A 14,388-nucleotide genomic window follows, 5' to 3' on the forward strand; every position below is an offset into this window, starting at 1 on the left:
AGACCTCACAGTGGCACAGTACAGATCTTTGAGGGCCACAGTTTTTTACAGATTAGTTTTTTTAACCCATGTAAAAAATGCAACTTGCAATTTATATATTTCTTTAAGATAAATACCATGACATACATAAAACATACATACATAAACATGACAATACAGGGGGGCCTCCATAACCCCAGATCCCATATCTGTAGACTCAGTTATTCGTGGGCTTTCCCAGGCCTCCCCTCATGGTGTGATCATCATTCTTTTTGCTGACATATGCTCTTGAGCTTTCAGCAGGAGCAGCCACAAATCAGCCAGGTGTTATTCATTCTTGGCAGCTAACCTCCACACACCTCCACCTTGTGACTTATCACGGTGGCTTCTTCATCCTCTCTCAGAGGCTACTTTTCATTTGCGGAGATTTTCTCAAGGAGGTTTCCTTCCATGTAGGCTCCCTAACTTTGGGTTATGGCAGTGTTAGCTACCTTTTCCCTGTTCACTCCCAGTTAAAAGGGTGAAACAGGGAGATAAATGTTAGTCATTGACTGCTAGGTGCTCCACCTGCCAGGCCCTTCTCCATATACTTACATGTGTCAACAGTCCTAGGGTCTAAACACGAGAAGTTCTGGCAACCCTCCTTCATGGCCCTCAGGGTTGGGCCAAAAAGCTAGTTCTGACATTTAGAAGAGAACACAAGTGGACAGATTCAGTTCCTCCTTGGGTGACAGACAGTCCCTGCAGAGAGATCCCTAAGTCAGATCAGCACACACCTTTCTTCCCTCAGTGAGGCTTTTCTCTTACGAATCAGAAACCTCAGAAGACGGTGAAGAGACAGAAACAAGATTACTGCAACTCTGCAACAAAGTCACAGTAGGGCATGTCCATCATGAGCACAAACATGATGCTACCTTGCAACCAAAGAGTAAGAGCTGCTTTGGCAGTTTCTAGACTAGAGGTAGACTCTCCTTGGAAGAAAAAAAACTCTGACATCACAAAGAGCCTAGTCCTGATTGGCTCAGGGGTCCTTTGTGATGAAAACATAGCAGACTTCACATTTAGGCAGGAACATCACACCAGAGCTATCATCTCTTCCCTATTCTAAGCGTGGTGGTGAGGAGGATCACTGAAGGCCCAGACATACATGCACCCCTTATGACCCACTTTTATTCTCACAACAACCATGTGAGCCCAGATGGAGAGATAATGACTGGTCCAAGGTGACCCAGGGAGTATCACGACTGAGTTGGGATTTGAACCCAAGTTTTCCAAGTCCTGGTCCTCTCTAACCATTATATCACACTGGCTTATATTATAGAGTTTGTTGTGTACGATGGTGAAACCTGGCTCTGGGTCAGTTTAGGATTGAACCCTTATATAGTTAAAACAACAAATGCAAATGTAACAACCACAACAAATTGATGAGCAAATATATAATAATGATGATGCATCTTACAGAAGTAATTTGTGGCATTGCAAAACTAGAAAAGAAAAGAAAAGGGAGCATGGCCATGAATATAAAGAATGACTATTCCACTAAAGCAGAATAGAGAATTAATATGTCATCTCAGATTAATAGACAGTTTTCCAGATTTTTAAGTAGTACCAAATCCTGCAAAGCTTATTTACTAGAGGCAAAAGTGGAATGAGTGTATACATCACAAGAGCTTTCAACAACTCTTTTAAAAAAGCATTTGTCTCCTGTCAAAGTCTGAATAACAGCAAAAGAAAGACTAAACTGTTCCAGATTAATGCGTTTTCAGAGTCTTTGGATAAGCATTCAAGGAAGAAGGTTGTGAAATCCATTGGCAGTTTAGTTCTAGTACTGCACTCCTTCGTATAATCTAAACCAACTGTTTTGTTTCCTGTTCTGCACGAATATGGCTAATGTTTCTTTTCATGCTCCTTTCTGATGTCCTTTCAAATTTTAACAAAATTGTTAACATATTTTTTTTTTATAATCTTGGTTAAACAAGACTATTCTACCTCCTTTTTACTTTACTTTTCCATATACCATTAATAGCATCAGAGGATGGCTGAGTTAGTCATGAACCCAAAGGCCTGGTGCCTATTGGAGGACCCACCTGGCCAATCCCTGTAGCTTATGGAATAGCCATTGTTACTGCAGCTACCCATTGTTGCCCTAGAAAATCTCCCCATTGGGCCCGGACTTACCAGGCAACAATGAGTAGCAGCAGCAGGAGACACTCCTCTCAGCAGCAGTATCTCCATTTTAAATTTTTGATGATGCATGCTTGCTAGGAACTGGCTCCTGCCCCCAGTAGTGCCTGGCCAGCCAAGAAAGCAAAAAGGGGAGCAGATGGATGTTTCTCCTTCAGCACTGTTGCCACCGCAATGAGGGCGCATGCAGTGCCTGGTTAGCTTTCCTGGGCAGCTGAGCACCAGAGGGGAGGCACAGGCTCAGAGTGCAAGAGGGCCAGCACCAAGTTTTGCCTCAGAACCCTCCAGTTCTATATCTTCTCCCCAGTGCAGATGTTCCTGCTGCTGTCATGACTTCTGCTCCACTATAAAACCCTCACATTACTTAGCTGGTTTTCCCTCATTTTTTATTTTGGTTTTCCCTCAGTGTCTTTTTAGATGTGGTGTCAGATGTCAGCCAGGGCCCATGCACCACAGGCTGAGCCCTGAACCCTCAGTATCAATGGCAGTGATAGTGTGGGCACTATTGGTGCCCTGTGCATGACTTTGTCCCAGAGCCCCCCGCTACCTGTTGCCAGAAACTATGATTATGTTTCTTCTTATGCCTACTACTACTTATGCCTAGGGCGGTTTCATATGCAGTAGTTTTCCACATGTTTGTCATTCATTTCCACATAGGAAAACTTGAGTATTATGTCACACGTCCTGAGCGTAAACGTTTCAGCTGTGCTGTGTGTAGCTGTTGACACAAATTTGTACCCAGACACTTGTACCCAGACACCCAGACCACAAATTTGAGGTACAAATTTGTACCTCAGAGCTCTTCAACATGTATGCAGCAATTCATTGCCTTCTATGGTGTATGGGTATCAATTTTTGTCAGTTTTTGTCACTGTACACAGTAACAGCTCACAGTGTAAATGATTGTTATTGTTATTATAGGAGATGTGAACTACAGTAATAATGTAAACCTGCGGAATTCAGTGTAAATGACTACCGGTAATTAATGTGTGTTGCTGAATAACAGTCAAATTCTTTTTCTCATGTGCTAATACTGTATACTGTTGTGTAGCTAAGTGGATCCTTAATGAAAATAGACTGGACTCAACTCAGTGAGCAAGGAGGTTTTAGCAGTTCAGTTTTCCTGACTTTTCGGGGCACAAGCTGCTATCCTTGTCTGATTTGAAGCTCCTTTTCAAGGCTCCTTTTCCAGCTGTTGATTCAAAACATTCCACACATTCTTCTCCTGCTTTTTGCTTGGGTTTTTTCCTGCCCCCCCCCCCCCTCCAGATCCTCCTGGTGCTATAGAGTTGACAAGAAGAGGAATGTGTGAAGCATAACTTAAAGTATCAGTGAAATTATGGGAAGGAGATTTAAAGAGCACAGCAGGTGTCAGGAAAAGTTATAATAATCATTCCTATTAAGGAGATCTTGGTGCCCTTGCTTACCTTCCTCTGAGTGACAGGATTTTTAAATCTTTATGTTCAAGGGGTTTAGAAATCCACATTTCTGCAGTCACACCATTAATTGCAGAATCTGACTTTCTACAGGCATTTCCACAGAACAGTGTAAATGGGTTTCTGACACACTTGTTCAGAGCAGACATACATGTTACTGGAGGCTTAGAGCTACTGCCAAAAACAACATTAATCTTGAGTTCTCTTGTAATAGCTTCCATGAAGCTTCCTGGGTGACCTTGGGCCATTCACTATCTCTCAGCTTCACATGGTTGTTGTGAGGACAAATGGAGGGAAGCAACTATATACACCCCCCCAGCTCCTTGGAGGAAGGGTGGTCTAGTCTAAAAATGTGAAAAATAAATAAATATGTAGAAACAATTGCTCTGCAATATATCATCATACCATGTGTTTCCCTGACTCACAGTGATAGCTAATGATGTGGGATGGATACAGTTAAATGCGTGCCATGTCAAGGGAAAGCATTGCTATGTGTTTTGGAGGACCAGTGAAGAACAATGATGGTGCTATATAAATAATGGTAATTCTTAATGGGAATACCATTTTCACCAGCAACCCATACTTCTAGCAACATGTAGTTACAGCTTCAGTGTGTTTGGATTCTATAGTCTTTATTGAAACCATGCATACCCTCCATTGATCCCCTGCCTGCCTGTAAGGCAGATGAATAATTATTGTGATCAGGGGCGTGGGAGGTACAGACCACATCAGGTGATACACTTGGGGGGAACCATTACTGCCCAAAATTGTGAAAGTTTTGGTATTTTCAAATAATACCATCATGTTATATATCTTTTGATGCATAATGTACTGCAGAATGCAATGAAACAAACTGCACTGAAATATCTCTATTCTATCAAAAGGTATAACCAAATAATCAGAAAAGGAAAACACAACCGCCTCATGTAACAAAAAGTAAATTTTCATAACAAAAACTAACCAATGAGATTGATTGTTCCAAGAGCCAATGAGGTGTTGTGATGACACAGCAGGAAACCAATAAGTATGAATCAGCTCTCATTTCCATGTCTCAGAGCTCATACTAGAACTGTATTCAGTTGCATGAGTGTCATCAAGTTGGCCACTGGTTTTTTGTTGGTTACTAATTTGTTGGGTGACCTGTGCTGTTCTATATTAAAAATAAATAAATAAAGTTAATGGAGAGATACACCAACCCTAGGGATGCCACTGCATAATTTTAGGCTGTGCGTATGATATTGTAATTTATTCTGTATGGTCTGGTATGGGAGGAGGTCCATCTCAGGGGTGACACAATGAGCTCTTGCACTAGGTGACGCAAACACTTGTGACACCTCTGGTTTTGATGTAGTGCACATGGGAAAAGTTCATTGTTGGTGCACCAAAGATTCATTCCTCATAGTACATTTTGTCATACAAACTGCTTCCAGAAAGCTTTAGCAGAGGTATGCTTTTGCACTGATCTTGAGTACAGTAAATTCGATTTCTGTTTTGCTGACTGAAACAATTTTTTCCTAGACGGTATCCAAACTTTGGTTTTCAATCTGCACTTTTGTTAGCATCTCAGATAATTTTGCCACACCCTTCCCTTTTCCCTTGCAGCCCTCACTAGCCTCATTGCATTATTTTATACAAAATACTGCCATGATTTAGTGTTTCCTAATTGTGCAACGTTTTCAAGACAAAAGGAACTTAAGGGGAAAAAGAACAGCTAGTCACAGAGTAAACTCCCTTGCAGGAAGGAGTTTCTTCAAATAGATGCCAGCAACTGTCCCAGCATCCCCATAGGCAACATACAATTCCCACTACTCCCTGAACACCTGTCACTGATAGTTTTTCTGAACCTCAGCCAAGTTTGATTATGTTGTAGTCACTGCAGATTCCTCAGCAAGGTGTTCCCTTAAAGAGCCAGTGCTCTTATCATATGTTTCTTTTATTAAATTAGCTGGTAATTTGATATCAACCTTTTCCACTTCCTTTCCAACTATTTGGGACTAACGCATCTAGCCAATGTGAACAAGAAAAGGAAATCAATTTAATTACATCCCAGAACATGCTATTTTGGTTTGCTTATGCTGCTGTTGCCCAGTAGCAATGGTTAGCTTTATCTTATCTCATCACCTGTTGAAGTCATTCACATGATTCTTGCTAAGACCTGCAACAGGAGAGAAGGAAAGCCCAAGGAATTGTTTTGTTCATATTTTGTTGTTTAATTTTAAACTAAATTTTGAGTTTAGTTTCTCCCAGCTAGTGCTAACTTTTAAAGTTGTACCTTTTAAAGTTGTGTCCTCCTATATACTTAGCAGGGGAAGAGCAACTGTCTCTCTTCTCCCGATCACAGTATCTTTTCCAATGGCTGTTGCTGGTGTCTCTTCTGTACTTGCTAAAGGTATAGTATAGTAGCCAGGCCCCAACATTGTTTGTTATGCTCTCCTCCGTCATACACATGTTCATGTCAAGGAAACAGAAGATAGGTCATTTGTTGTGAGGAGGGAAGGATGTTTTAAAGACACATTATATCTACACACAGAAAGGACCAGAATGGCAGGCACAAAAGATACTTATTATTTATTTTAAAACATTCATATTCCACCTGACCTTTCCCATTTTTATGAATGTGCCTAAGGTGGCTGACAAAATGAAGAACCATAATAAAATACAATAATAGTAATAAAACACAAAAATAATATAAAACCAGCTTAATGAATTACAGTATAAAGGCCCAACAAAATAAATTCTCCAGGAGCTGGCTTTGGAGTGGGGAGAAGAGGGAAAGCAGCAGAAATTCATCATCTGATCCCCCATAACCCTGGAGCTGATTCTGGGATGGGGAGACAATGTATCTCTGACAGTCTGCTTCACTTTCCAAGGTGTCAGGAGGCTCAAACCAGGGAACCTGGCAAGGGGGTTCAGGTGCTTTGAAGGTTCTTTGACAGGAGGAATTACTGTATTGGACGACCTTTCCTCTGCCACATAACCACCCAGAGAATGGCCAGAGAGGATACAACAGTTCCTCTGCCCAACTGGATCAGGTGACCCAGGGAGCCAAAAGGAGCCTGGCTGGTCTAATATGATTTCAAATGTATGTTTTATATACAAGTTCAGGTCTGGCTCCTTAGCCTGAACAACTTGTCTATGAGTATTATGCAGACTTCCAGTGCCTCCCACTACCTGACTGCCATCTTATCTGGACTTGATCTTTGATCCAGCTCTCACCATGGACCTGCCTCTGGCCCTTTAGATTCTGATCTGCCCTTTAGAAACTGATTATCTTCCTGATCAAGACTACATAGCTGCTTCTGGTCCTTCTCATCTTTTGCTAGGCTCAGCTGGCCTCCTACATCTTTGCTCACTGTTCTTGACCTTGACTTTGCCATGGCCTGGATTCTGCATGTGTCTCTGGCTCTTCCAACTCACTGTTTGCTAGCCTGATCCAGCAGAACAAACTGCTTCCTCCACAATATGTGTTCTACTTTTTATGGATAGAGCTCTGTAAATATGAATAAACTATAGAATGTATGAATGGGTGGCAATCTGCCTCCTTAGTTCAAAGACTTCCTCTGGAAACATTGAAGGCTTAATATATGCATTCTGTAATTTTTATGTGCATCTGAATTATATTAGACACTAGCACAGGCACTCAACCATTAATACAACTTTATGCATTTTTTGATTCAGAGAGAGAGAATCTCTGTCCAGAGAAAGGGGAAGTTAATATGTGTTCTAGTTTAGGTTGGAGAGATGTGCAATGGGAATGGGAGGGGAGTGTAGGTCTTTGAATCTTGATTCAGGAAAGGGGTTAGATAGAAGTATTGGGGTGTTCTGGGGTCATAGAGCTATGACTTCTTGAGCCTTCAATCCTGTACACATCCCTGGGATTAAGTTTCATTGAATTGTATGGGGTTTACTACTGTTTAGTCATGTCTAGGCCTGGCACTGTATGTGTTTTTATTTTAAATCTTTAAAACAAAATAAAACAAACAAACAAACAAAACCCTCTACATCTGCCATTTGAACTGTACAATATTCTGAATTGGAATCAGATCTCTCTCCTTGATTCACACATATCCTAGATCAACTATCTGAATAAACAGCTTACTCAAGTGTCTTCTTTTTGTTGAAATTGGCAGAGGAGAATCAAGTCAAGTTTCTGATCCATACTGTAGGAGACAAGCAAGCTTCCTGCACCATGATGGGCTGAGCAAGTAGGTTCTTAGCTCTGAACTCAGGACATCCTTGGGGTCAGGTCTGACAACTAGGTTTATGAAATCTGACTAGACTAGACTTATGGAAAAGTTTCATATGCCCATTTGTGTTACAGAATATCAGGGGATTCCAGGCCATGTTCTAAATGATGAAGTAATTTAGAGTCAAATCCTATCCAATATTCCAGTGCCAGTGCAGCTGTGCCAATGGGGCATGCACTGTGTCTTGTGGTGGGGAGGGAGTCTCAGAGGCCTCCTTGGGGCTGCATTGCAGCTGCACTGGTGCTGGAAAGTTGGAAAGGCTGGGCCCTTAGCTTGCATGGTGTCAAAACGACTGAGGAAATAACCAATAAATCCTTCAAGACTGGCCTGGAATTTCCAGGTATCAGCATCAGTCTCCAGAAGGGACGCGTGGTGCGGGTGTGTGTGTGTGAAGCAGAATCGCCCCATTGTACAGTAGTTTGTGGAAAAGCACCACAGCCACCCACCCACTTATACCTGAAGAGGCTCTCCTTATATCCAAGAAAGCAGGCGCAAGAAGATCCTCCTCTGGTGTAAGGAGGGCCTTCTCAGGAGTAAGCAGATGGGGCAGCTGCGGTGCTTTTCCACAGACTATGATGGGGCGGTTCTGCCTCACCTACTGCTCCTGCACCGGAAGCCCCTGGTCTCTAGTTGACTATTGAAAGCAATCCTGGAGATTATATTATCACCTTTTGGTTTAATCACAAGTCATACTGGGAGGAAAAAATCTCCAGGAATAGCTTCAGTGAGAATAGGCAACCTATGTCTGTTGCATGACCCTTAAATAAAAACCCCCAACCCCACAGTTTTGTTAAACAAATACTCTTTGGTTCAAAACCACAGCTTTGGTTCAGAAGGCTGTAGCCACACTTCCAATGGAGGTGTTTCCAGATGCTTCCTGAAGGAGCATTGAGGAAGTAATTGTTTTGGGGTCTTGTATCCACAGCAACCTTCCTCACCCCCAATTCCCATTACAAAATTGAAAGCATTCAGGCTGGCCGAGACAGGAATATCCCTATCATTCATAACAAGCACATGTATAAGGAACTGATTGTTCCATGGTCTTGAAAGAGGAGGTTTTTAATCATCAAGTCTTTGTCATGGTGGTATTTTCTCTGTCCCTCTCACTGCCTCTTCAGAAATTTGTGGTCAAAACTCTTAGGTTTACAGGTAAATTTTTCTCTTTCACCAAAACTGAACATATGCATATGCTCTTCCTGTTAGACTTGTTTTTGTATCTGCTGCAACTTTGAACTACCCAACAATTCTTTGATACAGTTAAGGGTTCAAAAGGTATTTCCCCATCCTTGGTATTAGGCTTGAGATCATCTGTTGGCCTGTGGCTGCAGCAAGTCTATATTTGATGGAATGATGAGGGTGTTGCAGCATGAACTATTTTCCCTGTCAGGTTGCAGAGGGAATAAAGAACTTGACATGGACTAGGAAAAAAACTTTTTTTGATACCTTGGTTCTTTTCTTACCTGTTAACCTACTACCCCTATATCTTCCACTGACTGGTCTCTTCTTAACCACACACTTTTGATCATGTTTAATTCTTCAGTGTGATCTGAGTGTTAGCTTTCCAAGCAGGTCTCAGATCTGTTGTCTTTGGAGTCTGAGATGTTTCGTAGCACCAGGCCCAGCCATTATGGGTGTGAGATAAAGCGAATTCGCTGTGAGTATGCTAAATCCACAATGTAAAGCACAAGGTTCACATATGTGAACACTGCAATGACCACCTGATTGTCCCAGGGGCACTTGCGTTTGGAGCACTGGTAAGGCCGGTGCGGAGACCCATATTTACTGTCAAAGCAGAACACTGGCCAAATCACTGCAGCACTGACATACATCAGCACAGCCACAAAAGTGTAAATGACCACAAAGCGCTCAAAGGGGCACTTCAGCATTGCTGTCTTTCCTGTGACGTTAAGGGCCACAACCACCACAGTCACCACAAAACAGAAGCTGTAAACTGCCACACACCACTGGGTGGCCACAAACCTGTCATACTGGCTGTCGTTTGCCAGTGCGCAAAAGATGATGCAGGCCACAAAAGCCTGGACAATTTTCAAGAGGCCAGAAACTGTGGACATGTAACTGGCCACTTGTCCCGGTTTGGCTCTTGTAAGAAATACTTCTGTGGCATAGGCAAAAAATTGAAGCCCTGCAAAGACACTAGCAGATATGCGGAAGTCTCTCACCTCACATCCAATGGGATAGCAGGCCAGCTGGACAAAATAAAGTGGGTAGATCACAGCGGCTGTGATGGACATGAGGGTGGCCAGCATGGCAAAAGCAGCTGTGAAATTTCCCCAGGAGAGGCTCAGGCAGCTGTGAAGGCGTGTGAACTCGCAGGTGATGATAAAGACAGTGACAGCAAAACAGAAACACCAGACAGACACGCAGAAGGTGCCATAGGCTGCACTGAATCCCCCTCGGTGGGCCACAAGACTGAACGTTGTACATCCAAATGCTGCTTGTAGCAGTCGGGCGACTCCCACTGGAGAAGTCACGGCAGCCATGTTCAGGTATGTCCCTCTTGGGCTCTCCATCATCAGCTCAGAATCCCCAATGCTCCTTTTGTGGGTGGAAGTGGGCTGCTTGTCCTTCAGTCTGTACCTACTGCTGAATGACTAAGCAGAAGCAGCAACATGAGTAAGCTGTATATCCCTTTGCCAGTATCTTTGCTGGCTGCAATTTATGGCGCTGAACATGCACTTCTGGCAGCTTTTGAGATAGCCTTGTCTCTCTAGTAGGAGTATTGACTTGCCCTTCTGGTGTGCTGCAGTTGTGATCCATCCATCCTCTGCTGTGCCAGGGCCTGTGTGCTGCATTCGCCTTATGAGTATCACTCGCCCTTCTCTCATTCCACTTCAAGCGATCACTTTCTCCCAAGTGGCTAATAGATCGCTAGTTCATCTCTGCTATGCGGCTGTATGCCTCTGCTATGTTGAGAAGCCAGCATATAAATAGGAAGCTATATTAATAGATGATCTGGAATGGAATGAACTGTGTGGTCTGTGCAATGGTGATGAGCGGATTTTAGTTTCACCCAGGGTGACTTCATACATTACTTTTTAACCTCTAACTCTGAAACCAGGTTAGTGAAAGTTATCTGAATTGCATAAGATTAGAATTGAAGAAAACAAGGGAAAACGAGAAATGTGCCTCTAGTACATAAAAGATAAAGAAAGGAACTATACAGTTTCTTGTCATTTGGAAATTCCAGCAAGTGTGTCTAATTGCTCAGTATGAACAATGGATGGAAGAATCACACTGCCTCCTACAAGATTTTCCTTAAAGAGTACCTTCAAACCAACGCCAAGGCGCTAGTCCCTATTGTTGCTGCTACTTGCTTGAAAAACTGAGGAGTGAGGAAGTAATTTCCCCCTCTTTTTCAGACAAGTGGCAACTGTAGTTCCTGCAGCAGCTCCTTCAAAATTAGCAAGCAGATCCCCTCGACCAACAGGATGGTTGGTAATGTCAATCAACAGTAATTGTAGGTCAGCATCCCCATTTCTAAATAGCTGAAGACCTTCCTTTCTAAATAGTGATTTCAGCAGAAAAGGAAAAGTTCAACCACTCATGATATTAGCCAATCTAAATTATAAACTAGGATTCTAGCTACAAAGTTTAGACCCCAGCCCCAGTTTTTCAACCCAGCCTGACCCCTTCCTCTCCTCAGATACACCAGCTGGCTGCATAGACCCATAGGCCTTCTGCAACTCATAGGCTGCATAGCCATTGGCCTCAGAAGGCATACCAAGGTACCTCTCATTGGCTTTCTGGTTGCTCCCCCACCACAGCATGCAGCTGTTGTCATGGCTGCATGCTATCACATGACAGGGGTTAGGATTGTGCTGTATGTCCAAGGATTCAACCCAACAACAGTTCACTCACTGTAGACTGTAAAATAAGATACCACAACAATCAATCCATTCTTAATCTAAAACATCAGAGGAAAAATAAGTTCCAGGTTTTCACATTGGACCTGGAGCACCTATCAAGAAAGGCTTTTTCAGAGAACTGATCCTTTCAAATCAAGAAACGGAGCAAGATTGTGGGAAGAATAGCCACAAAATGCTCAAGCACAAATTTGATCTCCATTTGGAAATTTAGGGCGCCACTTTCCGACATAAGGGCAATGCAGCTTGGAGGTAAGGGCACAAACATTCCCTTACTTTGAGGAGGCCTCTGTGACTGCCACCCAACTGCAGGATGCAGCATACATCCCATTGGCACAGCTGTACCAGTTTGGAAAGTTGGTTAGGATTTGGGCTTTAGAGATGTAATGCAACTCTACCCACATATACAAATAGGTTCCCATTCTAGCAAGGCATCGTGAGTACTGGTTTTACAATAGCTGCAGCTTGCATTTTTTCTAAAGCTTTATGGTAGCTATTTTCTCTACTAATCAGACCAAATTTCTTGGTTATTTCTTGGCTATCTCTCATTACAGTGGAACCAGTAGGAGACACAATGGTGAAACTATTATTAGTGATTTTGCACTGTTATTCCCCTATTTCCATATTGCACTATTATTCTGCCCACTACCCCAAGAAGCAGAAGCAAAGTTAATGGTACTGTATTTTAAAGTAAAGCCTTTTGGTATAGAAATTATGTTTTATTTTCATTTTTTTAATTTTAAAAGATGCCTTACAAAAGCTTCTTGTACTAGCAAGGGATAAAGAAATCACCCAATATTATACTGATATTGTATATAGTGTATATCAGTGGTTCAGAAACTGTGAGCTATGGCTACCTGGGGAGCTGCAGAAACCAGCCAGGGGAACCGGTGAATCCTCACAAAAAAGGAGCCCTATACACTGTATAGAATTGTAGCCCTCATGGGGAACTGTGGCCAATAGCCCAGTAGGTCAAGGGAGCCACCAGTAGAAAATGTTTTGGGCCACTAGTGTACATATATTTGTGTATGAGAGAGAGGGAGAGAGAGTTTATGCCCATATCATGAGTAATAGAGGGCTGAGATGGAGAGAACATGACCTACAACGACCTTATAATGTAGTTCGCTGTTCAGAGTGTCACATTGCAGATGCGGGGGAAAGAGTGCTGAGTTAATCTGAAACATCTGTCTGCACATATTCCTGAAACTACTTTAAAAGTAGGATTAGGAGCACATGTAGAGGGTGGTTCACACAAACGGCCTCAGCACCATGATATAAAAAAATGGCTTTGGCTCTCTTGGGAGGGGCCAGGATGTGTGTGTGCCATGAGCATGCTTACCTTAAATGTGCAGGGTCTGAACCAGGCCCTTTATCAGAATGCAACATTCCTCTGTGTTTCTCAGACTAGCAACAGAATTGTACTGTAGAAATGCTTTTGGAAGAGTCAGGGCAGGTGTACACTTCTCAACAAAGCTGACTTCACAGTCATTACTTCCATTTTGTTTCAGAGATTATGCTTCTGCGGGTTTAACATATGAAAGGAAAAACCAATTCCTGGGGCAACCAATTCCAAAGCGGATCCACTGCCTGAAATAGCAGCTGACTTGTCACTCCCAAATTTTGCTGTCCCTTATGAGTGTGTGTATGTGCAAGAGTGTGTGCTGCAGATGCCAGCACCTGTCACACTAGTCATCATCATTTCATACAGTGGACCTAATAGCATTCGTGGCTCCTCTTGAGGGCTGGAAGTGATGTCATTAAGCAGGAAGTGATGTCATTAAGCAGATGATGGCCAGAAATAAGCACTTTGTTCTCGTGTAGGAACTCATTAGCTGCAAATGACAGAAGAAAAAAATGAACAAATCTTGTTCATAATTACAAGATATGGGAGAGCAAGATATCATGCTGGGAGAGCCCAATTATAACAGGGACTGGATAAACTGCTTATGTTTATCCCCTGCATAAGACAATTGTGTTTTCCTTTTCTGGTTATTTAGCCACAACATTTGATAGAATACAGATTTCAAAGCAGTTTGTTTCATTGCTTTCTGCATTAAATTACGCATCAAATGATATATAACATGATAGTATTATTTGAAACTACCAAGATCTTACAATTTTAGCTAGTAATGGTGTCTCCTCCTTCCTGGAGTGTGTCACCCGGTGCAGTCTGCACCTCCCTCACAATTTTACTGGCAAGTAGCTGGGCAGGTGGCAAGTTAGAGGTGGTGGTGAGCAGGGCCTAGGAGAGGGGCGTAAAGGGGGTAATTTGTACCTGGGCCCAGGGTCAAAAAGGGGGCCAAGGAGCCAAAGGAGGGGGCCCAGAAATTTCTTGGGATCTTACATTTTCCTATATGCACAAGACTTGTTGCCTGCACGGGATGCTGGGGATACTACCACGAGTATGCAGCTGCAGCTACTGACAACCCATATATGCTAGACTAAGGAATGCATGCATGACACAGCGTCAAATCTGGGAGGAAACCGGCCTGCTACAGTACCTCTGTTGTTTGTGCATTTGCTTACCATGAAGGAGTGTAGAGGAGCTCAGTGACACAGCTGCAGAGCTGCAGAAGCAATTTTTGGTACACACAGGACACTTTCCATTCTAGTGTGAGTCTAAATATGATGATGCAAATTTTCTGCATGATTTTCTAG

At 42.7% G+C, this 14,388-nt stretch overlaps 1 protein-coding gene across 1 annotated transcript; it reads right to left on the bottom strand.

The window, feature by feature from the left end:
- Positions 1–8,330: 8,330 nt before the first annotated feature.
- Positions 8,331–10,744, bottom strand: MYADML2 (myeloid associated differentiation marker like 2). Its single transcript, XM_066617069.1, has one exon. The coding sequence runs from the start codon at positions 10,378–10,380 to the stop codon at positions 9,472–9,474; it is 909 nt and encodes a 302-aa protein (XP_066473166.1). The 5' UTR covers positions 10,381–10,744; the 3' UTR covers positions 8,331–9,471.
- Positions 10,745–14,388: the final 3,644 nt, after the last annotated feature.

The sequence above is a fragment of the Tiliqua scincoides genome, chromosome 2 (assembly GCF_035046505.1).
Source record: "Tiliqua scincoides isolate rTilSci1 chromosome 2, rTilSci1.hap2, whole genome shotgun sequence".
NCBI classification, from domain to species: Eukaryota; Metazoa; Chordata; class Lepidosauria; order Squamata; family Scincidae; genus Tiliqua; species Tiliqua scincoides.

Excerpts from the sequence above, each read along its gene's own strand:
- MYADML2 (XM_066617069.1), bottom strand. The coding sequence starts at position 10,380 with ATGATGGAGAGCCCAAGAGGGACATACCTGAACATGGCTGCCGTGACT.